The sequence below is a fragment of the Bos grunniens genome, chromosome 28 (genome assembly GCF_055505025.1).
Source record: "Bos grunniens cultivar Pamir isolate PY7600 chromosome 28, Bosgru_T2T1.0, whole genome shotgun sequence".
Classification (NCBI taxonomy): Eukaryota; Metazoa; Chordata; class Mammalia; order Artiodactyla; family Bovidae; genus Bos; species Bos grunniens.
This window is the reverse complement of record NC_141192.1, coordinates 32,563,383-32,588,205: the sequence shown is the minus strand read 5'-3', so window position 1 is coordinate 32,588,205 and position 24,823 is coordinate 32,563,383. Positions and strand designations below refer to the sequence as shown.

The 24,823-nt window shown below is 54.8% G+C and overlaps 1 protein-coding gene across 3 annotated transcripts in view; it reads right to left on the bottom strand.

The window, feature by feature from the left end:
- The window catches only part of RASGEF1A (RasGEF domain family member 1A), a 91,160-nt gene that overhangs the window by 26,871 nt on the left and 39,466 nt on the right, over positions 1-24,823 (bottom strand). The window contains exon 1 of one of the 3 annotated variants that reach the window (XM_086382568.1): positions 11,864-12,193. The exons of 1 other annotated variant lie outside the window; for it this stretch is intronic. Coding sequence is in view for 1 of the 2 variants with exons in the window: in XM_086382567.1 (XP_086238693.1) it covers positions 11,176-11,193 (18 nt within the window). In the remaining variant the exon portion in view is untranslated. Of the gene's footprint in view, positions 1-11,175; positions 11,510-11,863; positions 12,194-24,823 lie in introns of those variants that run through there. One more of the 3 variants, XM_086382567.1, reaches the window with a different exon arrangement.

The following is a 24,823-nucleotide window of genomic DNA, read 5'->3' as shown; positions in this document are numbered from 1 at the left end:
TACTGCAGCATCCATGTGCAGGGTTGTGCATGCTCCTGACTGTCTGGGGCAACGTTGCACACCCTCCTGGAGGTGTTCCCACACCTGAGGTCTGCTCCTGCCTCACTTCTTGCCTCCCAGCCCTGGGAGGCGATGGTCCCTGCCCGGGAGCAGGGCCTGTGGGGCACTAGTCAGCCCCCTGGCTCGATCCCCCAAGCTCTGGGCAGGAAGGTAGGGTGGAAGGGCCGGGCAGGAAGGTGGGGTGGGAAGGCAGGGCAGGAAGGCGGGGTGGGAGGGAAGGGACTTGGGGCAGGAGGTGGGGCAGGAGGGGGGGCAGAGACCTCAACCTTCAGGAGCCACTGGGGAGGGACCCCACCTGTGGGCTCTCAGGGGTCCTCCAGCCTCCTGGCCTCTGATGCCCAGTTACCTGTTCCTAAGAGCAACTCTGCTCTCAGGATGCATCCCAGGAAAGGGAAGGCACTGCCCAATGGGCATGCATGGCCCCCACCCCAGGGGGATCTGCATGTCACCCATTTCTCAGCCCCAGAGGGAGGAGAGTCAGAGGGTGGCTCCAGGAATAACTGTCCACTGGCTCTGCCCAGCTAAGAGGGAGGTCAACAGCCCAGGAAGGGGACAGACTCCTATGCAGCTGGACAGAACAATGTCAGGCCTCCATTCAGCTCTGAAGGGGAGGAGCTGTCTAGGCCAGGTTCCCAGGGTACAGTCAGAATATAGGGCTCCTTTCAATCCTGGAGTCTGCAGTTCTGGAAGTTTCTAAATGGAGAAGCAGGGATAAGCTTTCTTTGATTATACATATTCTATATATTCTTCTATATATTCTTTTTAATTTACTTTTGTGTGTGTGTGGCCGTGCCACACATGGGATCTTAGTTCCCCGACCAGGGATTGAACCCATGCCCCCTGCAGTAGAAGTGTAGCATTTTAACCACTGGACCACCAGGGAAGTCCTAACCTTTTGTACTTGAGATGTTTATCACTGGGAGTTGGGAGCCCAGACAGGTGCTGGGTGTGTCATCTCATCCAGTGCAATTCCCCCAACCCACAGAGGGCAGTGTGGAGATGCTCATTTCTTAGATGAGGGTGCCAAGTGCGCAGGACTTGTACAAGGCTGCCCAGGCAGGTGGCGGTGAGTAGGTGTGCCCAGGCCTGCCTGCCCCACTTCCCTGCTCCATCTGGAGACTGTCATTCCAGCTTGTCATTGTGCCTGGCCAGGGTTTGACCCTCTGAGCATCAGATGAACACTGAGGCCCTCGCCCTGAGCACACGGATAAGTGCACCTTCCCACGACCTTCTGCATAAAATTTCAGGGACTGACGGGCTCCCGGAAGCTCATCCATGGATGCCAAGTTAAGCATCCCAGCTTCCTGGAAAACGGGGACAAAAATGGCCCTGAGGGCCCATCTTGCATGAGCCCCCAGGGAGCTGCTGGGAGGTGGAGGAGGGGCACCACAGCCCCCCGCCTCTGCCAGGCTTTGCAAGGGGTGCTTTTTTGGAGGCAGCACATGGGCTTCTATTTTTTAACCTACTCAACAAAATGGAGACTATTTTTAGCTCAGCAAGCTGCAGGGCATCACAATTAGCAACTGAAAATTACACATCTTGCCAGTCTCCCCTCTGTTGACTGGAGGAGAGCGAGAGCAAGTGCTCCTGGGGGTAAACTGGGTGCCAGCCCTGGCCCCCCACCCTGGAGGACCACTCAACCAAGAGGGCAACCTTTGGCAGAGATTTCAGAATGAGTGTATACGTGGGGCTGTCTCTGGTTTCATCCCAGTTCCAGAAAAACCCAGGCTTGGTGGGAGCAGGGCAGTAGCCCCATCAGCACTCAGAAGCCACAGTTAGGGAAAGATCCATGCTGGCTGCTTGGCCTAGGGACTTCTGCTGGGATCCTCGGGGCAGCTGAGGCTGGGCCTCCTACATCTGCAAAATGGAGCCCTTCACCCTTCTAGGGCTCACTGTCTGGTTCTCTGATGTCATTTGTGCTGGAGATGGGTAAGAGATGGGTGTTCCACAGAGCCCTCACTCCTTGACCAACTGACCATTCACTCGTTCATTCATTCATTCACAAGTGTTACCAAGGACCCGCCCACACCTTGGAGAGCTACCAATGAAGGAAACTGGGTCTCTGGGCCCACTGAGCCCCTTGGGGCAGGCTGTGGCTGGGATGCACAGTGACTACACAGATAAGGATGTGATATTATGGGTTAAAAGGAGATCAGTCCTCCAGAAGAGGAAGAAGAGAAGGTCAGGAGAGCAGCTGCCAGCCTGAATTCAGACACAAGTAGGCAGACAGCTCTCTCCTGGGGGTGGGTCTTCCCCTCCCCAATTCCTGGCTTTCAGATCTTCCTACCTTTCAGCTCAAATGTGTCTCTTAAGCTCCTGCAAGCCTCGTCTTGTCTGCCAGGACCACATACTAAAGAAACTCAGGGTCTGGCTGCAAAAATGGGCTGGGGGTCCAGCAGGCTGGGAGTGACACCTGGCCACCCCTGAGCTGAGAGCTAGCAACCTCCCCTATACGCTGGCACCTCCCGCAGGGACTTCGCAGGTGGTACTGAGTGTCACCTGAGGCCACCACGCTCGGGACAGGCTTAGTACCTGTTGGTTTCCGTGGAGTCAGAACTGCAGGACACTAGTAGGCCCCAGGGACACTTGTTTCTCCAGGGTCCCCACCACCTTTCTAGACTCAATATGGGGGCTGGTGCTGCCCCTCTCCTGACCCTTCCCTGGGGGCCCTCTCCCCTCTGGACATACACTCTGGATAGCCGCTGGGCCCCTGATGCAGGCAGGGAGAAAGTAGGGGGAAGCCACCTCTCCTTCTGGGCAAGTAGACTGACTCTGGGGACTTCCCTGGTGTCCAGTGGTTAGGATTCAGTGCTTTCACTGCTGAGGGCACAGGTTCAGTCCTTGGTCAGGGAACTAAGATCCCATAAGCCTTGCAGCATGGCTAAACTGTTTTGAAAAAAATTTTAAATAAAAGAACTGGCTCTACCTTTGAGGTGGCTGCTCTACTGGGGTGGAGAGTGGCAGGGGTGACATGCCTCTGTGGAGAGGCTTCATCAGTCCTCACCCCTGCACCCCCGTGGCCCTCCCAGCAGGGAAGCCCTCAGGAGGGCATGGCTAGCCCCATCCTTGCAGGCAGGGTGCTGTGCAGCTCCCATCCTCCCAGCCTGATGGATCTTGTGGGGAATGAGGGCGAAGGGTGGCATTTTCCACAGAAACCAAGCTTCAAGAAATCATATTCACAAATGCCCGGAAGAAGAGCCGTATGTACCTCCGTGCACCCTCTGGGCCGGCCAGGGCAGTCCCGGAGGCTGGCGGAGGGCTGTGGGCTGGACTCCAGCCAGGAGGTGGCTGCCATGGGAATGGAGCCACGCAGCACCTCGGCGCCTTCTCCACAAAGGCCCGGCCTCGGAGAGATGCCAACAATTAAAGCTTTGTTACAGATGCATGATTCATTTTTTTTTCTCCTTCTGAATTCTTTCCTATTACCAAATCCTATTTGAATTGACTAAAGGAATCTTGCCATCTCCTCTTCACCCTCCTAAACACTGATTCTGCCGAGTCCGGGTTTCCTCCTCCTCCTTCGTTCCCTTTCTGCCCGGTCAGCTTCTTCTGGTGGCTGCTCGAGGGACAAAATGTCATTGTCCACCAATAACCATCCCATTATTGAGCCTTGAGAGGCCCAGGGAGGAGCAGGTAGGATTTCAGAGAATCCTTGCCCTTTTCCTGGCGGGCAGGCTGCTGGCATGCCAACCTCCCACTCAGGGCCCCCAGGGCAGGAGGATGGTGCTCAGGGCCTCCCCATTCCCCCCATGGCCTCAGATTCCACAAGGATCACTGTGCACTCCTGCATGTGGGCAGGTGACTCTTAGACTCCTGGAGGCTGAGCTGGGCACAGCCTCAGCCAGAAGGGGGAGGAAGATGAGATAGACTTGGGAGGCACTCCTGTCCTCAAAGTGCCACCGAGGAGGGCATTGTGCAGCCCCTCACCTCCACTGAAATCCCACCTCTGGATCTCCTTCCTCTACAGGGCGTCCACTTAAGATTGGTGCTTAGTATGTGAAGCAAAATCTGGGGCAAAAAAAAAAGTCTGCAAAAATTTGCCTCCTGTCAGAACCCCAGGTTCCAGAAGGGGACATCTGACCCAGGCTCTCCCGGTACCCAACACAGGAAGGACCCCAAGGAGCAGCGGGCATGGCTGTGAGCCAGCAGGACAACAGGGAACTGGGTCAGAGCTGAGGGTCCTTGAGAGACAGGGAGGCTGGGCCCCTAGGGCTGGAGGGGCTGGAGAGACAAACCACACTCAGGCCTGAGTAGACAGTGGCCTCTATTCCACCCTGCAGGCTGTCTGGGGGTGCAGGGGTTGGGGGGGGGGGCGGGGGGAAGAACGTACAGTTCTTTCATGTTTAAATGACATCTAATTAGGCTGAACAACGTTTTCCTTTGTGTTTAAAAACAAATAAAAATCCATTTCCTTCGCCTGAATTGTCATCCTCCTGGCAGACACCCAGAGTGGCACCCCTGGGATCCTGCTGCTCTGCAGGGGCTGGAGGTTTGTGTGTGCCAGCCTCAGGGTGGAGAGCAGCAGGCACCCAGCTCCCTACAGCACAGCCTGTCCAGTGGCCACGGCCTCTCAGAAACAGGACCTGGACACGTGTCCTGACCCTCAAACAGAAACATCTCCTGCTCCCTATGCACACGCTGTGTACACAAGCAGCTTTCCTGCCCCGTGCCTGACCTGCACCCCCTAGTGTCTAGAACTGGCTGGCCCCTAGGAGCACCAGCAGCACAGCTGTCTCCATTCCTCCCCAGGGCACTGCACTTTCCCACTCGCCCCTCTGCATACACGGCTGGCACAGCAGCTGTCATCCCATTTTCCAGACAGGGAACAAAGCCCCAAGGGTTTAAGTCATCAGCCCCAGGCCTTACAGCTCCAAAGTGGTGAACCCCGGTGAGTGTGACCACCATGATCTGCTATGAAACTCAGGATTCAGCGCAGGCTCCAGAGAAGGGAGGACAGGTGCAAGGCAAAGGCAGGTGGAGGGAGACTTCCAGGGTCCCTGAGAGATGGACAAGGCCTGGCCCAGAGCCACCTGCTTGCAGAGTGCATGGAGGGGCCAGTGAGCACAGCATTGTGGGGTGCCAGGGCAGGATCTGAGGGTCAGGTGTGCACGAGCACCCGAGGGGCCCCGTGTTGGACAGCCAGATCCAGGCCTGACCTGAAACAGCCGGCAGTGTCACTGCCAATAAGGACACTCGCAGAAGGTTTCCACCTACTGGGCCATCCTACACATCCCCACAGCGCCCCCCAAGGCATTACTGACCGCTGCTGGGATGAGCTGCAGCCCAGGAGGCCAAGGACAGCCTGAGGTCACACGGTCTGGCCAAGCAGAGCCAGGAACAGCCCGATGCTTCAGCCTGCAGGCGGGTTCTTTCTGCCAAGGGTTGAAAGTGAAAGGCACACTGCCGAGAACACGCTTGCCCCGCTGTGCCCAGGAAATGGGCCCGGCGCCCAAGCACAGTGCATAGGGCTCTTCGTGGACCAGAAACAGGCAGGACAACAACTAGAACTTTCTACAATTCCTGACATGCGATTCAGACCCAAAGAGATGCATGGTAGAAAGGAATGAAAATACTGCAGGGCATTCTCTGAGGACGTGGGGATGGAAGCATAAAGAGAAAAATATGTGAAATATCATGCCCTAAAAACAGCAAGGCATGTTCTTCTGTCCAAGAGTACTCACCCACATTGCTCATACATCAAATGACCAATGAAACCCTGATAGAGTTCCCAAATGGAAATGTACAGGCGACAGAATGATATGTCTGGATATTAATAAACAAACGATGAACCCCCCCCAAAAAAATTCACCCATTTAATAAAAAGCTTCCCTAAGTCATGTCTGTGTTCAAGTAGCAATCAAAACTCCAATTACAGACACATCAGAAAAATAACCCTTAGAAGAAATCCCATGAAATTCAATATGTCCAAAGCTGTACTCAGAGAAAAATTCATAGATTTCAATATATTTTAATTAAAGGGGGGGTGGATGAAAACAAACTAAGCACTTGATTCAAAAAGCTAAAAAAAGAGCTTCTAAACAAAACAGACATTCAGCAAAGCATACAGGAGGAAGGAATTACTAAATGAGAAATTAGTGGATTTAAGGAAAGGAAGACAGTAGGACTTGCTGTACACTCAAGAGTTGGTTTTCTTTTGAAAGTGAAAATTTTAAAAGATAAACCTTTGGTAATTCTCATCAACAAAAGGAAGAAAGGAAGGAAGCTAGCAGAAAGGGGGAGAGGGAGGACGGGAGGGAAGCAAAGAATGAAGAGAGGAAGATGGATGAAAAAGAGAAGCTAATGTGGAGAAGAAACCTCAAAAGGATAGATGATATAAATCTGTGCTAAAAGCCCTGAAAGCATTTCGAACTGGGATATTACCTAGGAAATATAAATAACCAAAATAGGCTAAAAATATTTAGAACCCAAAAGGACCAATAACCATAGTACAAATTAAGTAACTTCACAGCCAACTAAAACCTCAGGGAAAAATAAAAGCAAGCCCCGGCTGAGCCAGTTTCCAAAATGAATTATTTCAAGCCTTGGAGAGTCAGATAATTTTATATGATATCTAAACTATTTCAACTACACAATTCATATTGAAAACCTTTCCTATTCATTTTATGAAGCTAACATAACCATGATTTATAAATGTGACAAATATCTACCCTAATAGAAAAGTATGAATAAATTCTCACCTATGAATATAGATGAAAAATACCCCAAGCAACATATCAGCTGAATGAACTCAGCAGCATTTCAGAGCACAATTGAGCCTGACCCTGTGGGATTTATTCCAGGAACAGGATGATTTAGCTCAGAAAAGCTAATAAGTCAACACATTAATAGGTCCAAGGAGGAAAGGAATTTGATGATTTTGCCAGATATAGGAAAGCCTCGGATGAATATCCATTTTTGGTGTACACTCTTGGCACTTAACGTGGGAATTAAGTGTACCTCATGATGAAGAATATCTGTTTGAAATTTAGGGTCAATTTCAGACTTCACAGCAAAACGTCAGAGGCCTCTTCATTAAAATGAAGATCAAGCCAAGGACAACTGCTATTATTGAAAGCTGCTGTGTACCTTTTAGAAAACAGTAAGATCAGAAAGTTTTTAAAAGATACATTAGAAATGAATTAAATCATTCTTGGTTTTCCAGGGAGCCCAATTGAAAATCTGTTCAAACTAATAAGAGAGTTTAATTATCAATTACCTAACACACATTTTTTTATTTTAAAGATCAATATCTTACCTATCAACCTCCTCAGGGAACATCCCGACTCAGTCCATGTGGAATGTGTTTTCACTCCAGTGGCGAAAGAGAAGGGGGTGTGAGCCAGGAATCTGCATGTGTGGGCATGTGTGCATGCCCTGGGGCTTCCCAGCTCTTCACTGGCCAGGGACACATTCCCAATGGGCCCGCTCTGCCACCCATGTCAGCCACCTGATTCACAGCCCCCTTTCCTGGTCACATACCCCGGACAGCCCCCCATGTTGCCCTCTGGGCTGGGCACCCCTGGGAACTCGCTTCCCTCTTCTAAGGATGCTGCACAGGCCCCTGGTGTGTGCAGGGGGTCCAGGCTCTGGGGTCAGCCAGCCCCAGGATGAACGCCTGGTCTGCTCATGGTGCTGCCTTACATTGTGGAGCCTCAGCCTCCTCTTGTGTCACTGGCACAGCGACCTTGTGAGGGTTAGAGGAGACTGGAGAGCTGGCTCCCAGGGCCTCTGACTCACACTTGCCATGGACAGGGGGCAGCTTGTGCGGCAGCCACACTGACCTTTGGGAAATGCCGTGGGCTTGGCCCCAGCCAGGCAGGCGGGGGTGAGCAGGACAGTGAGGGGGGTGGTTCCACTGGAGGCCGAGACACAGGGCAGGGTTTGCCAGAGAAACCCCACGGCCCACCAACTGCCCTGAGGCCACGGGGCCAGAGCCCTTGGGGGCAGCAGGGCTCCAAGGGAGAGGAAGTGGAGAACCCCAGTAGAGGCCATCATCCACATGCTCCCACCAGACCTAGGACTCTCCATTCTGTCTGCCTCCAGGTTCCCCTTGTCCTGGAATCCACAGGGCTCCAGCCAGCCCAGAACCTGGGACAGTGGACATCGTGGTCAAGGGGCCAACTCTGACCCCTGGCTGAACTCAGGCCAGCCGCAGCCCCCGTGGGCCTCAGCCTCCCCATGTGTAAAACAAGGAAGCAGAACTGGGCAGTCCCCGCGGGCCGCTCCAGCCCTTGTGTCTGCTTCTTTCTTCCCTCACTTATTTAGCTGACAAACATCCCTGTGGTCCTGTGACCTGTGCCACACACTTGGGACTGGAGGAGCCCACAGAGCACCATGTCAGCTACCAGAGGCAGCAGTAACAACACCGTGCAGTGTGAGAGACGCGGGATCAGATGCCTGTCCTGGGTGCTGAGGGGGCACGGGGTGGGGGGTATAACTCTGTAGGGAGACATCAGGGAGAACTTGAGGTGGGCTTCCAAGGAAACTCCAAACCAGGGAGTTTCCAGTGGGTCAGGAGAAGGAATAACAGGGAGACATAACAGGTCTCACTGATACCAGAGCCCTGAGAGACCAGTCCTCTTCTGGTCACTTACTTGCAACTCCCCAGAGGGAGACTCCCAAGGAGCCCAGAGGTGTGGAGGGTGCAGGTAGCTTCCACAGGTACCTCAGCTCCATCTCTCTGGTCAAACCCTACCCATGCCAAAGCCAATACCCCACGTGGCTGTCCTAGATGGCCCAGCCTGTGCAGACCCTGCACCGCTGTGGTCCCTGTCTTGGTGGTTATGCGACTGTTCCCAGTGTTCCAGCACCTCAGAAGGCAGCCAGGTGGACACAGGATGCTGTGGCTCCCTCCACGCCCCTTGCCTCCCCTGGTGGAGCTCACACGAGGCTCCCCCAACCCCAGCGGCAGGCAGGCCCAGCAAGATGGGGGCGTGGCGCCTGGGCGGGCTGTCGTGAACCGGCAGGTACAAGTGTAGGCAGCATGGCCAAGAGGTGGCAAGAGCCCGCAGGATGGAGCAAGCTGGGGCTCCGCATCAGCACCCGGGGCAGACCCTCCCTGGACTCCATACTCCCCGCGAGTGCCAGGTGACACTGCCCCAGGAGGTGTCAAACTGCTCCCCCTCCTCCCCGCCCCAACCTGCTCCACCTGCATCCTTCCCCACTGCTCCTTCCTGGAGTTGCTGCCTCTTCTCCATCTGTACCCATTTCCACCATCAGCAGGGCCTCTTGCTTTACCTTCAGAGTGTGATAAAATCGGGCCATCTCTCCTCCTCACTCCCTCAGCTGAGCCCCTGAGCTGGCCAAACTATCCTCTCACCCTCACCAGCCCTGCCCCTGACACCGGCTTCCAGTCTGGTGCCTGAACACACGGGCAGCTTCCTCTTCCAAGCTTGGCCTGACATCCTGCCAGGCACTCCTGTTCCCCCTGCCACTATCTCCCTGCCTTTCGTCCAGCAGGTCCTCAGGTGAAAGATTCCCCAGACTGCCCTACCCAAGGCAGCCCCACACTGGTGGTCAATGTGCTGGGCACCAAACTCGCTGGACATGTCGCCAGGCTGAGCAGAACGGTCACTGCTGGTCCCAGTGAGATTGAGTGGGGCCATGTGACTCATCTGGCTCAAGAACAGTGACTGGAAGTGACGTGTGGCACTGTGAAGTGGGGCACTGAAATGTCAGTGCAAGGGCCTCACTCCCCCTCTGCCATGGGACCTGTCAGCCCAGGTCCTTGAGAGAGGAAGGCTCGGGGTGGGGCCCTGTCAACCCCTGACGGACAAGCCAATAAGTGGACATTACACTGTGTTGTTATCAGCCCCTGGCTTTGGGGGTTGTTCAGCTACTGCTGATAATCTAAATTATCCTGCCTGATGCACCCTTGATATTTTCTATTCGTTTACTTTTTCTCTTTTAGCACTTATCACCATGTAACATTCCATATCTCATTTATTGATTGTGCTTTTTTTTCTCCCCCTGTCTCTCTTGCTAGAAGGTAAGCCATGAGGACAGGAGCTGTGGTTTGTATCTGGTTCCCTGCAGAATCCACAGTGCCTGCACACAGCAGGGGCTCAATAAATGAGTAATGACTCCGTGAAAGAATGAATGAGTCCTGCTTCTTGGGCACAGCCGGGCCTGATTTAGCCCAGCTGCAGCCCCCTTCTTGGCCCCTGAGGTCCTGGGTCTACACTGATCAGCTCCAGGCTGAGAGGGCTTAAAGAGCAGCACCTGAATCGCATCACCTGATCATCTCAAAGGAAGAACTGTAATAAACAGCCATGGAAATGCAACACTGCCTCATGCTCAGGATTAATTCCATGGCAGGTTCTCAGATTCCTTCCTATAGAAAAGAAGCTGCCCCTCATCGTGGGGCCCACATCCCTCAAAGCCCTAGCCTGAGGCTCACTGCCCTTAAACACACAGGTGTCTGTGTCCTGCCCCACTCCGTGCTTCTCCCTCTCTCACACACATCCCATATTTAAACATCCCACGGTTTTCACATAATCTCACTCTCACCCACACATCACACATACACACATACACACCACCCACGTGCCCACCTCGTTACAGTCCCCCTGTCTCCTCCAGGGCAAACAGGTGGTTCTGTGCCCCTCAAGTCGGGCAAAGGATGCACTGTGGTCTTGTCTCTTACACGCCTGACTGTGCCAGTCCCAGGGCAGCCACCCTCCCGCCGGCCCTGCTGCTAGGCTGCTGTCACCTGCCTCCCAGCGCCATCCGCCCCACAGGGGTCCGTACCAGCTGTGCAGGTGCCGCTCAGCCGTAGACTAACACTGGCCTCCGCAAGGAGGGCCAGGCAAGGCAGTGGCAGCCTGGGCTGCCCATCCGTTCTGAGCCCTGGGCGCAGCCCACATGGCAGCAGGTGCCCGGGGGGACCCACAGAGAGAGTGGTTCCCAAGGGCAAGCTTCTTCCAGGCCTGGCCGAAGATGTTCTCGGGCTGGCCGCACTCCTTGCCGGGAGGTGAGCCCTGCTTCCGCAGCTCGGCGGCGCAGGAATCCCTAGCCCCGCGGTCCTACTGCAATCAAGGGGTTGCCCTGCGAGCGCGTCCCCGTCACCGCCTCCGCCACCCGCCGCCCCGCACCTGCCACGCGCCGCAGCCCTACCTGGGGCTCCAGAAACATCCTGGCTACCTGCTCCCAGCGCTGTCCCCCGGCGCCCAGGGCGTCTCGGGTGCGGCTGCCTTTCTGCCCGCGCGCCCAGGCGGCTCCAAACCCCAGCCCAGCCCGCGGACTTCCCCACGCCCGCCTCCTCCCACGGGGCGGGGCCGGGCCAGGGGCGGGGCCGAGGGGCGGCTGGCGCCCGGGGAGGGGCAGGGCGGGGAACGTTAGGAGTCTGTGTGGGGCCGAGGTAGGGGGCCCAGGGGTAGCAGGGGACTTGGGTGGGGCCGAGCGGGCCACGTGGCAGGGGCCGGCGCCCGGCCGGGGTTCGAAAGGGGCGTGGCGTGGGGGCGTGGCAAGGGCGGGGCGGGGCGCTGCTGGAGGGCGGTGGGGAAGGTGCAGGGGTTGGGGCGCGGGGACCGGCGCAGCGTTGGCCCGGCTCACCGGCCCGGCGCGGGGTTTGGGGGCGCCGAGAGTGCAGGGGGAGCAGGCAGTGGCGTCAGTACAGAGGCCACAGCAGGGTGTCGGAGCTGGGTGCTCCGGACGGGGTCTGCCACTAGGCGAAGGGGCGGCGTGCTGGTAGGCGCTTCGCGCGGGGTGGGAACGGTCGTGTTGGTGAGATCCAGCTCACGGAGAGCCCCCTGCGCCCCCCCGTATCCTCCCTCGAGCCTCTCTTCGCCCTCCCCAGACTCACCTCATCTTAGATGTCCACCACAGAGCTACGGCAGGTGCTTGGCCAGCGCCTGGCTTGAATGCCTCCCCTCACGGGGTTCTCACTCCACACAGCTCTGGCCTCGAGCTTCCCACGGAACTCTGTCCTGTTTCCTTGAGTGAACACTGGGGACACAGCAGCTGCTTTTGTGGGAGGACTAATCTAAGACACGGCGTGGGGCGGGCCTGGCACATGGCACAGCCAGGCGTCATTCCGCCCTCAGGAGCCCCAGCGCTGAGAAAGAATCCTGTCAGGTGACCATCTTCCCCTCCACCGGGTTCCTGCGTTGCCCTCAACTCAGGCTCCGAGAATCTGAAAGGGAAAGGTGGACTGAGGGAAGACTGTCCTCTCTGGGAGGTCTAGAACCAGAGGGCCCAGAGGCTGAGTTGGGACTGGGAACAGGGCAAAATCTGATAGAGCTCATGAGCAAGCCTGGGGCTGGGATGCGAAGAGGTGACCCTGTCAGTATTCAGATAGGTCCCCTGGAAGCCTGCCTTCGACAGCCCCACACCTCACCCCCAGCAGCCTTGTGAGACAGCCATCTCTCCCCTCAGCTACTCCCTCTCCTTTGCCTGTTCTGTCACCAGTAGCAAGACTGGCGGAGAAGGCGATGGCACCCCACTCTGGTACTCTTGCCTGGAAAATCCCATGGATGGAGGAGCCTGGTGGGCTGCAGTCCATGGGGTCGCTAAGAGTCGGACAGGACTGAGCGACTTCACTTTCACTTTTCACTTTCATGCATTGGAGAAGGAAATGGCAACCCACTCCAGTGTTCTTGCCTGGAGAATCCCAGGGACGGGGGAGCCTGATGGGCTGCCATCTATGGGGTCACAAAGAGTGGGACACGACTGAAGCGACTTAGCAGCAGCAGCAGCAAGACTGGCCCTCAGGCTGAGTCCTGGAGGACAGCTATTTCTGTCCTGAGGAATGAGGGGCTGTGTAGAGTCCCTTCACCAGTCTCCTCCAAGAGGATACAGCAGTTTGGAAACCACCCCACTTTCTCTTCTAACACTGGAACTCAGATCTCACTGCTCCAGCACCTGCACTTTAGCTACAGCCTTGTACAGCTCCTGGGGTGGGTAGTTAGGTAGAAGGGGGCAACATCAGCTGAAACGGCCATGGCTGCAGATACATCAGCCCGCCCCCCCTCCCCCCTGCCCCACCACACACACACACACAAGCTTTCACAGTATCCCCCCCTTGCTGCTTCTGCATCTCCTTTCAGGCCAGTCAGAGGATGCAGAGCTCAAAGTGGCTTCCACAGGGGACTCATGGCACCAGGACCAGCCTGCGTCCTTGGTCCTGAGCCTGCCTGGCCACCCTGCCCCTTCAGAAAATTCCATAGTGCCAAGAGGGGTGAGGGGTTTTGCCCTGAGGGAGTCTGCCAGGCACCCACCCCTGCAGTCCTCGGCTCTATCCCACAGCTCTGCAGGACAATTAGGCCCTCAGGTGGCCACAGTATAGTTCCAGAAAGTCCACGTGGGCAGTTAACATGCCTACTGCCACCTGCATTCAGAGCAAGCCTTCCCCTCTGCCTCTCTAGGTGTTGTGGTCCAGAGGAGGTGGCTGAGCCCATGTACAGCCCCACTGCGCCTTTCTGTACATGCTCACTCACAGGTTTCACCAGCGTCCCTTGATAAGGTAGATGCTTTCCCAGGAGGAAGGAGCACCTGCTGCCCGTTGTCCCTGCGATGGGAATGTCCTCACATACATGGATGGTGCTCTCTCTGTTCACAGGTGTGACCTCAGCATTCATGTGTGTACATGGACCACAGCCACATCCTTCCTGGTTCCCATGGAGGCAGGGCGATGGGCCTGCCAGGGCTGACCCCTGCCAGGGTGTTGCCCCGCTTGAAGCTGTGGGTGGGGCTGGGCTCAGGGAGCAAGATGCTACAGGGAGAGCTTGAGGGGACAAATACGGGAACCCAGTAACCTTTCCAGAGCTGGCTTTAGAAAGCGGAAAAGGAACCAGGTGTGGTGCGGCCAGCAGACATGTGCTGAGGGCTTCTGGGAAGATGAGGCAGCCCAGATGGTGTGGGCTGGCCATGAGGCCAGGAATTAGGGCATCTATCCCATGACCATGAGAGGACGCTCTGAGCAAAGAGCAAAAAGCCTGATTCCGGGATGACAGTGACCCTGGACATCCTCACAAGTACCACACCTGGGACCAACGAGAAACTGGGACAGGAGGCTGGACTCAGGGCTGCAGGCTCCTAATTAATGTCCCTGCTTCCACCCATCCTGCCTTGACACAGAAGCTCGATTGGCCTTGTTAAAACCTGTGTCGGGTCCTGCCCATCCACTGCCCAGGACCCTCAGTGAAATGAAAGCCAGGGTCTAGTGGCCATGTGGGTGCTCCGACTGGAACCTCCCACCTTCCACTCACCCCCGCCCCCTGCTCGCCCTCCCTCTGTGTGCAGCGTTCTTCCTCTTGAGTCTTTACTGATGTCTCACCTTCTTGGTGACATATTTACAGTGTTAACCTCCACTCCCACACTTCCTCTCCCCCTGAACTTTCCTTCTCATGGCCACTTAAGTCTGACGTATTCTTTCTACTTCCTTATTTGTCAGTGTCTCCTCTAGGGAGAACTGAGCTCTGTGAGTGCAAGGCCTTGGTCTGTTCACCGCTGTGCCCCAGGGACTGGGACATGTTTGCCTGTGGGGGCACTTGACACCTCTCTGTTGAGTGAACATGTGTGTGTATGTATGCCTGTGAATACGTGTGCAGAGCTAGACATAGGTGTATACATCCAGTTCAGGCCTCATGTCCAGAACATATATAAAGAACTCACATAAATCAAAAAGTCTGAAGACCCAACTTTTTAAAAATAGGCAAAAGGCTTGAAGAAGGATGTCCAAAAAGATGATAAACATAAGAAAAAGCACTCAATTTCATTAGTCATCAGGGGAAGGAAAATTCACACCACCGTGTCATACTGCTGTACGCCCACCAGAGTGGCTAAAATGGAAAGGCAGAAAATTCCAGGTGCTGACAAGGATGTGGCACAAGAGAAACTCCCATCGTTGGTGGTGAGAGCTGAACTGGTAAAGCCACGTAGGAAGACAGACCAATAGTGCCTAAGAAAGCCAAGTATACACAGGCTGAAGAACTCCTCGCTGGGTGTAGAACCGCCAGAAATGCTTACATACTCACACCCAAAGACCCATCCACCCGTGTTTAGAGCAGCACTGTCCACAATGGTTCTATACTGGGAACCATCCGGCTGCCCTCCACAGCGAGGAGGTAGAATCACTCTGGGAGCGCCACCATCAACAAGAGTGGACACACCAGTCTTACCAGCATCACGTGGAGCAGAAGAAACCAGACACAAAAGAACATCTAATCAGGATCCAAGGGGTCTGCTTGGGCTGGGTACTGATCACCCATGGATTCACCCCATGAAAAGTCTGAGCTGCAGCATTTATGACTCATGCACTTTGCTATATGTACATTACACTTCAGAACAATTTATGTTTAGAAAAAAGTTGAGAGAGAGGAAAAAAAAAAGAAGAAGAAATAACATGCCAGTCAGGGCAAAGCTGTCTGAGCCCCAAGACCCTTCCAAGAGTGTTGTGAGCCGCAACTCAAGAGAAGCAGAACTGGGGAAAGGAGCATTTTATCTCTCCAAAACCAAAGGCCTCTCTGGGTAAAAACTTCCTTCCTTCCTTTAAAAAGGTACAGCCTGCAAGGTTTTAGTTTCGGAAGATGGAAGGGGGCCTCGCCTTGGGTGACTGCTGTTGCAGAACAGAGGAAGCAGGGACCCAGGTGCCCACACAGGGGGTGTGGACCAGCATCATGACAAAGACCCTGTGGAGGTTAAGTCCTCAGAAGCTAGGGCTCCAGGGAGGGTGGGGGGTGATGGGGGCAGGGGCAGGTGCCAGCAGGCTCAGGTGAGAGTCTGATGGGACCTGAGGGACAAGTAGAGGTGACCGCCACTGGTGAGGGAGCAGGTGACAGTCAGATTCTGCTTCCTGCACACACTCCCGTCCCCACACTGTCCAGCTGAGGCCCCCCGACCCCACCAGCCACTTATCACCCAGGGCGGCCATGCAGGCAGAGCTTCGGCTCCAACTCTGAGTGTCATGGATGAGGCAGGCGCCTCTCTGAGTTATCATTTCCTGGATATAAAGCAGGGTTCATGACCCCCAGGTCACAGGGCAGCCAGCAAAACATGAAGCCAGAGAATCAAGCACGTGGTAAGCCTTGGAAACTTCTCAGTTTCTAGTTCCGAGGACTTGAGCTGTCCAGGGGCTCTCCATCTGCCCTGGGAAGCAGCCCGGGCCATCTGAATTCATAACCACCTCCGGAGAGGCCCTCTCCAGTTTCCTCCACGCCCGCGCTAACAGTGTTTAACAGGAACCTGTGGGATGTGGTGCGCCCTGAGGGCCAGTCAGCAGTCTGAGCGGTCATGGGTCGCACAAGCTCACACCCACGCTATCCCGTGAGCTTCACGGCACGTGTGTTTGACACCCTGGGGCAGGACCCTGACTGCTGACCCTGTCCTCAGGGGACCCAGATGAGGTAGGCAGGCTGATGTCCACTGAGAACACACACGGGTCTCTGCACTTCCCTAGCCCTGTCCCATGGATACTCCCTTTTGGAGAAAAATGTTGGAAGCAAACAAACTGATATGGTTTTAGGTACCACTGGAGCACAAGGGGCAGGGGAGGGCAAATGAGAGGAGAGTAGACCATTCTGATGCCCCCTCACAGCACACAGGTTACTGCTCTACCAACAGAGCAGCCCCCTGCAGGATCCCCCAAGAAGCCTTCCCGTTGCCTCTGCTTGCCTTGACTGTGGCACTCCCCTTCGTCTTGTGTGAAAATAGATTAAGGTAGAGCCACCCATCTGCCAGGTTGTGTAACTTGCGGCAAGTGTGCACCTGGGCGTGTAACTAACCATGACTAACAGCACAGACCACCTGGGATGGTGGCCGCTCCCTGCACCCGGGCCCGTCATCACTCTCCTGTCAACAAGCTGGCAAAGGAGTAGGTGGAGAAGGGACTTCAGGTGGCCACAGGGTCGTGTGTTAACTGCAGCCTGGCTCCATCCCCGGGCCCAGGCACAGGGGGACCAGGGAGCCAGGCAGGCTAGGTGGGGACAGTTCCCCAGGGGCCTAGCCAGATCCAGAGGGTCCTAGGGGTTGGGGAGGGGCCTCGGTGCCCCAGTGGGCAGGACTGGGAGGAGGCAGATATCCTGGTGCATGGGGTTGGGCAGGGGGGCCTGCTTTCACCAAGGGTGCCAGGAGGGGCCAGCCGTTAGAGAAGCAGCCCTTTGGAAGGGGAACTGGGTGCATCAGGAGAGCCGTCCCTCCATGCTTGGTGCCAGAAGCCTGGCTCCCACTTCCAGAGAAGGAGGGACGGCAGGTGGGAGGAGGTCCGTGAGGTCCCTCAGTGGAGGGAGGAAAGGAAGAGGGGGGCCTGGGCATAAGCATATCTGGTCCTGTCCTCCAGCGAATGGGGACCAGGTCCTAGCAGCCTCTCCCTGGCCATGATCCCCTGAATCCTGCCACCCCTTCACACTGAGTGCCCACCAGTCCTGGCTGGCAGTACTGGGCAGAGATCACCAGGCAGAGGTGGAGCAACCAGCCCAGGGGGGCCTGCAGAGCCTCTGGGCCAGTGCCCTGGTGCCCACAGTGGGTGGACCAGGAAGGGGTGGGGAGCAAGCAAGTACCAGGAGAGCCACCAGAGGCCACACTCTGGCCCTTTCCACGGCCCCACCCCCAGGCCTCAGAGAGGCCACACTCAGGTTCCTGCTCTCCAAGAAATAAGTTAGTTCCTCACAACCCAGGCCTCCCTTCTAGTGACACTCCCTAGCAGGTTCAACTTCTGGACTGAGGTGGTTTTCTGGTCTATGTGTGGAACCAGACACCAGCATTTATCTCCCAAAAGCAGAGGAGGAGAAAGAAACCCCTTTCCCTGAGGAACCCAGACCCGAGTCCCTGGCCTGTGATAGTGGTGGGAGCTGCAGAGGAACCTGGCTACTGGCCTGGGGAGACAGACTCCTCCTGGACCAGAGTGGCAAGGCCCCACCTGCCATGGCACCCTGAAAGTTTCCATTCCTCTGAGTCAAATATTTGGCAACCTGATGGGCAACCCTGATGTTAAACGGCCATTCCAGTACTGGTTATCATCAGAGAACAGTCCTCTGGCCAAGAGAACACGACCTTCCCATTTGGAGGCCTTGCCATGGGGAAGCTGACCCTGGGGGGGTCATGTGGAGGTCAGGGCCAAGGTGAGACTTCTGGGTCCTGCAGGGCCCCACACTGAGAGGATGAAGATCCCGAGATTAGGTCCTCCAGAAGGCCCGTGACGTGAGGCTGGGCAGCCCCGTGGCCTTGGAGCCCCGCAGGCCACTCTGTCCAAGACGGTGGTCATTCTCTGGGCGGTGGTGGATGAGGAAGCACACAGGACCCTCAGCGAGCTGCCCCTGGACTCTGGGCCAGGTCACACTTCTGTGAGCCTCAGTCCCCACCCCAAACAGGGACTCACTGCCTGGGATGACATAGGTTATGATGTCAAACAGGCACCCAAAAAGAGCCTGACGAGAGGATACACAGGGGTGGCAAAGGCAGGAGGTGTAAAGGAAAAGACCCTGCCCCACACAAAGCTCCCACCCTAGAGGAGTGAGGACTGCCTGGGGAACAGGCCAGCCAGTGGGGCCAGGACAAGGTGGGAATGTCCTCACGGCCCCCTGCAGGGCCTCCACCTCAGAGCTGGCGAGAGACAGAAGGCCTGCAAATGAAGACGCAGGAGAGGCCCATCTACCAGGAGCAAGCTGCTTCCCGGCAACCAGAAGCCCTCAATTCTCACTTGTGCCATCTGCAAAAATATCCTTTAATGTAGCACAGGGTGTTAGCGCGAGTGTCAGAGTCATTGGTGGGAAAGGCGAGAAGAGGATGACAGAGGTGGGTTTCCACAAGGCACCTTGCAGGACAACAGCCCCTCCTTGGCAGCCTGGTGGAAAGTATAGCAGGTCCACAAACAGCATAGCAGGTCCACGCACACACACGTGATCTTGCACTTGTGCACAGGCTTGTGTGTGCCTGTGTGCACGTATCAATATTTGCATGTGTGTTCTTTGTGCATGAGTGTGCATGGGTATCATGACTACACATATGTGCACACGTGTGTGCATGCATGTACCTGTGGTCTCCCTGTGCACGAGTATGTGCCTATAACACAGACTGGCATATCCACCCTGAAAGGGTCATCAGGGCACCTGCCCACCACTGGCCTCCTCTTCTATGTCTTCATCGAACACTTCCCAAATTTTCTCCACTGCACATGTATGTCTCTGTCATCAGCATATTGAAACAATATATGTTCTTTTGATTAAACCAGGATGGGATACTATGGTGCTCCTCCTGAGGATGCCTGGTAGGAAGCAGGGCTGGCTTGGCAGTAGCCTACCAGGGGGTGCCAGCCCTTGAGCATCCTCACTGCTCCTAGAGAAGGGAGACCTGTTCCTGCCAGCCAGCATGTAACCAAGGGAGAGAGGGTGCCCAGGGCAGGCAGGCAGCATGAAGGGTCAGAAAAGCCTATGGACCCTGCTGGGTGGGCATCAGGAAAGGCGGCATGAGGCAGCACAGCTGAATGGGAGCAGCACCCTCCAGCCTCAGGACAGGGCCCTGTGCTGCCTCGCTCACCGAGAGTGTGATCTGCTGTATGTTCTCAGCAGCGCTCGTCGCTTCTCTCCTTACATCCCACTAGCTTCTCCCTCCAGCTGGCAGACCAGAAGGCTTTGCTTGGTCCCAGGCAAGGACAGTCTGTGGGAGCCAGCCTAACAGGCACCCTCCTCCCTGTACAGGCTGGTTTTTACTGTCTTGGGGACATATCCACTTGATTCTCACCTCCACGATTTATGTGATCACCCATCCTCCAAACTGTGGTTCTTCTTCTCTCTTTGTCCCAGTTCCTTTGGGACCCACCCTGTCACCTCCTCCCCGAAGCCTTCCAGACGCTCAGAGCATGCTCGAGGGCCTTGCCCTTGGATGGTACCTTATACTCTAGTCTTCCTCCCACCACATCTTAAGGAGAGCTAGTGGCTCCCTGGAGGGCCTCCCTGAGATCTGAGTTCCTGTCTGGTTTCCATTAGTCACGTGTGCTGTGTGGTACGAGTGATGTCTGCCTTGGGTGAGAGCGTGGAGAAAGAGGCACCAAGGCCCTGGATCTGCACCACTCCTCCAGCTCCTCATTGGTGGGCTCCTCACCCACTGAGTGGCATTTTGCATTCCTAACTATTCACTTATTCATTTTTTTTAAAGTTAATGAACATTTACTATGTGCCAAGTTCTCAGAGACATACTCCCTGCACTCAGGGTTTACCCTCAGGGTTATGGGAAGGGAGAATGGTAAACAAATGAACAAAATCCAGCTGGTGATGAGAAAGGGATGGCATAGAGCCTGGGGGTCCAAGGCCACCTCCCTGCAGGGGGGTTGAGCCTGGAGCAGAGGCTGCTCTGCTGGGTGGGAATGTCCTGGTAAAGGTACCAGGAAGGGTGTGCCAGGCAGAAGGCACAGCAGGTGCAAAGGCCGCCAAGAACAGAAGGAGCTTACTGCACTCAAGGCAAAGGAAGACTGATGTAGGGGCCTGCAGTGAGAGATGCGCGTGAGCACGTGCATACGTGCTCAGTCGTGTCTGACTCTTGCAACCCCATTGACTGTAGCCTGCCAGGCTCCTCTGTCCATGGAATTTTCCAGGCAAGAATACTGGAGCAGGTGGCTGTTCCCTTCTTTAGAGGATCTCCCCGACCCAGGTATCAAACCTGCATCTCCCATGTGTCTGCATTGGTAGGTAGATTCTTTACCCCCTGTTCCACCATGCACACTATGGCTGTCCTGGGAATTCTTTTGAAGCTCAGCCGAGTTGAGAGGAGGCAGGGAGACCCAAGCTACCTGTGAGGCTTTCCCCAACAGAAAATAAGAAACAGAAGGTTCAAGGTTCGATGCTCCCCCTCAAGACCCTGAGCAGTCCCGGTGCAGCTAGGTACTAGCTTTAAACCCTTGGGAGCTGACTCAGCAGTGGTCTCTTAGGGATGCTCAGAGAAATATCAATAACCTCAGATATGCAGATGACATCACCCTTATGGCAGAAAGTGAAGAGGAACTGAAAAGCCTCTTGATGAAGGTGAAGGAGGAGAGTGAAAAAGTTGGGTTCAAACTCAATATTCAAAAAACTAAGATCATGGCATTTGGTCCCATCGCTTCATGAAAATAGATGGAGACACAGTGGAAACAGTGACAGACTTTATTTTCTTGGGCTCCAAAACCACTGCAGACGTTGACTGCAGCCATGAAATTAAAAGACACTTGCTTCTGTCAGCTACTCAGCAGGCCGATAAACCTAGGTGCTTACAAACTCCAGAGGGAAAAAAAAAAAAAGAAAATCTATGACAAACCTAGAAAGCGTATTAAAAAGCAAAGACATTACTTTGCTGACAAAGGTCCATATAGTCAAAGCTATGGTTTTTCCAGTAGTCATATATGAATGTAATAGTTCAACCATGAAGAAGGCTGAGTGCCAAAGAACTGATGCTTTTGAATTGTGGTGCTGGAGAAGACTCGAGAGTCCCTTGGACTGCAAGGAGATCAAACCAGTCAATCCTGAAGGAGATCAACTCTGAATACTCATTGGGAGGACTGATGCTGAAGCTGAAGCTCCAATACTTTGGCCACCTGATGAAAAGAGCCGACTCACTGGGAAAGATCCTGATGCTGGGAAAGACTGAAGGCAAAAGAAGGGGGCGACAGAGGATGAGATGGTTGGGTGGTATCATCGACTCAATGGACACGAGTTTGAGCAAACTCTGGGAGACAGTGAAGGACAAGGAAGCCTGGCATGTTGCAGTCCATGGGGTCACAAAAGTCGGAACAACTGAGCGACTGGACAACAGAGAAGGTGTGGTGGGACTGAGTCAGTGACTTAGCCACAAGGTTATCTAGCTCCAGTTCTCAGAGAAGACTGCAAGAGAACTCATACCTGAGATCCCTTGAGCACGTGTGTGTGTGTGTGTGTGTGTGTGTGTTGGGGTGGGTGGATGCTTTGGACCTGCTTGGGGTGGGGGTGGGGAATGGGGACAGGGAGTCAGTACCAGCCCAGCTTGGTGGGGTAGGGGTGGGGATGGCCAGGATTTGGAGCTGCCAGCATATGGGGGAGGGACTTCTCCCATCTCACTTCTCCCTTATCCTTGGCCAGCTCCCAAACTCCTTCCCAACCCCACTTGTGCTTCTGGAGCTCCTCCTGCCCCTCCCCAGGCCCTGGGGCTCCCGGTCTGCCCTCCCACTTCATCCTCTCCTTTGGATGGAGCCCTAGCCATCAGGTGGGCTGGTCCTTGGAGCCCCCTGGGGGGATCTCCTCCTTCCCACCCCCTCTCCCCTTCAGCCTCTGTCTCCACTTCCTCTCAGCTCTGCACTTCTCTGGACCCACAAACACAGCCTCCCTGACCCCTGACCCCTGTTAGCTGTCTTCCAATCTCTTATCATCCACATTTCTAAAAAATAAAAAGCAGACTGCATCTGCCACTTCTTTTTCTCCTGGTTTGGCGCACACTCTCCAGCCCGGGCCTCCCCCAACCCTCAGCCTCTGGAACAGTCTTCCTACCTCTTCCCTCACTGTGGCCACCTGACCCATCCTGGGGCACCCAGCTGACCCAGGCCTGGGATTTCAACGTAACTGCTCACAGCCAAGCTTCAGGCTGGTGCCAAGCCCAGGGAAGTCCTCAGGGGCTCCATGCCAGATGCTGGACTGGCCTTGGCTCCCCTCCTTCTGAGCTGCTCCTCTGTGGGGGCCCTCCCCACCAACCAGCCCTGCAGGAGCCCCTGAGAACCCGCTCACCTGCACGTCCCAGCCCAAAGCCATCAAGACACACGTCCCAGGACCACCACAAGCCTTTCTCCTCGTGGAGGAGAGTGGAGACTTGTCCTGTGATTCTTGGGCACAGGCACCAGGGGACCCACTCCTTGCACACCCTGGGCAGCGACCTAGGCTGGGTGAGGACCTGACCCAGTGGGGTAGGGAGCTGAGCAGGTGGAAGTGTGTGGGGTGTGATGCAGGTACGTTTGAATTCCACCTTCGGGAAAAGGTTTTACCCAGAGCAGAACATATGGTCTCCTACGCTTGAGCTTCTTTATTTACTTGGCTGACTTCAATATTTTGGAGAGTTACATTATGCTTTGTGACAGTTTACTTATCTGTTGAGGTAAGTTTGGGTTCCTCCTTTGATTTCCTTGCTCACTGTCCCATCCTCATGAGCACATATGGTCCTGCAGAGACCCTACGACCCTAAAAACACACCCGGGCCATCGTGAAGGTTGCAGGCTCTCTCCCAGCCCTCTCTCCTATGGCAGGAAGAGGCCGTCTGTGATGGACAGGGAGGCCTCTGAGCAGGGGAGGCTCACTGAGGGACCCCAAGGAGAGCCCAGAGGAAAGGCTGGTTGAGCTGATGGGAGTGAGCAGGCGGGGGGCCTCTGGGAGTTCTGAGCGCCTCCCTGGGGAGGGGCCGCGGCTGCCTGCCCAGGAACATCCTTGCAGCCACATCCTGTCTGGATCCAGAGAGACCGATGTTCCGGGCTGGTGGGAAGGGACCCGTGTATACTTCTGGTACACAGGCTGGTTGGAAGTACTCTACATGTACTTCTGTGCACGTGCCCATCCCTAGGCAGACACAAACGTTCCCAGGAGGGGTTTCTCACAGTTACTTCCAGAATCATGGCATCTTGGAGGATCCCACCAACCTACCCTTTCCTCTAACCCCAGACAACTGCAGCCCCCGGGCCAGCACCCCCATCCTGGCCCTCACTGCCTGAGGCCTGTCCTGAGAAGACCCAGCAAGGGCACAGAGCTGAGAGCACACCGTGTGCCCTCTCCCCTCCAGGTCCCACCCCTGTCCTGGGGGCACGGTAGGAGTTGTGGGCACCGCCTACAGAGAAGTGTTCATTCTCCCATCCAGCACCAGGGCCCCAGAGGAGAGGAAGAGACCAAAGCCTGGCTGGGCAGGGTCTTTGCTTGCGTTCACATGTTTGTTTGCCTAGTTTGCTTGTTTGTTTTACCTGTTTTAAAATTGAAAATGCAATATATGCTCATGAAGAAACACTCAATATAAAAGATCACACAAGGAAGAGTAAATGCCCTCCCACCCCAGGTCCCAGCCCCTCCCCAGAGACATCCACAATTAATTAATCTTGTGTGCAACCACTCAGAATTTTCTGTGTTCATGAGATGATTGACATGTACATGTGGGGTTCTTTTTCTGAACTAAAAGGCACACACTTCACACACTAGTTTAAACTTGCTGTTTTCTCTGGGCAACTCTTCATGTTCTGTACCAGCTTCAGGACATTCTGCTGGGTGGCTGGGCTGTCCCCTAGCACGAGGCACTCAAGTGTGGTGTGATGCAGTGACCACAAACGTACCTCAGTGACCATCCTGACAAAGCAGTCAAAAGGTAAAAACTCACAGTAAGATAAATAAGTTCTGAGGATATAATGACAACATGATGACTACAGTTAACAGTACTGTAGAATATATTTAAAAGTAGCTAAGAGAGTAAATCTTAAAAGTTATCATCATAAAGAAACAATTTGTGGAACTCCCGTCGTGGTCCAGTGGCTAAGATTTCATGCTTCCAGTGCAGGGGCCCAGGTTGGATCCCTGGTCAGGAAGCTAGATCCCACACGCCATGACTAAGAGTTCACATGCCACAGCTAAAAGATTCAGCATACAGCAATGAAGACTGAAGGTCCTGCACGCCACAGCTAAGACCTGGCGCAAAGAAAATAAAAAAAATTTTTAAAGAAACTAAATTTGTAACTGTGGCATGATGGATATCAACTAAACTTTTGTGCTAATCATTTTGAAAAATATGCATATATGAAATCATCATGGTTTATACCTTCAACTTTTACAATATTAAGTCAATTATATCTCAATAAAATAGGAAA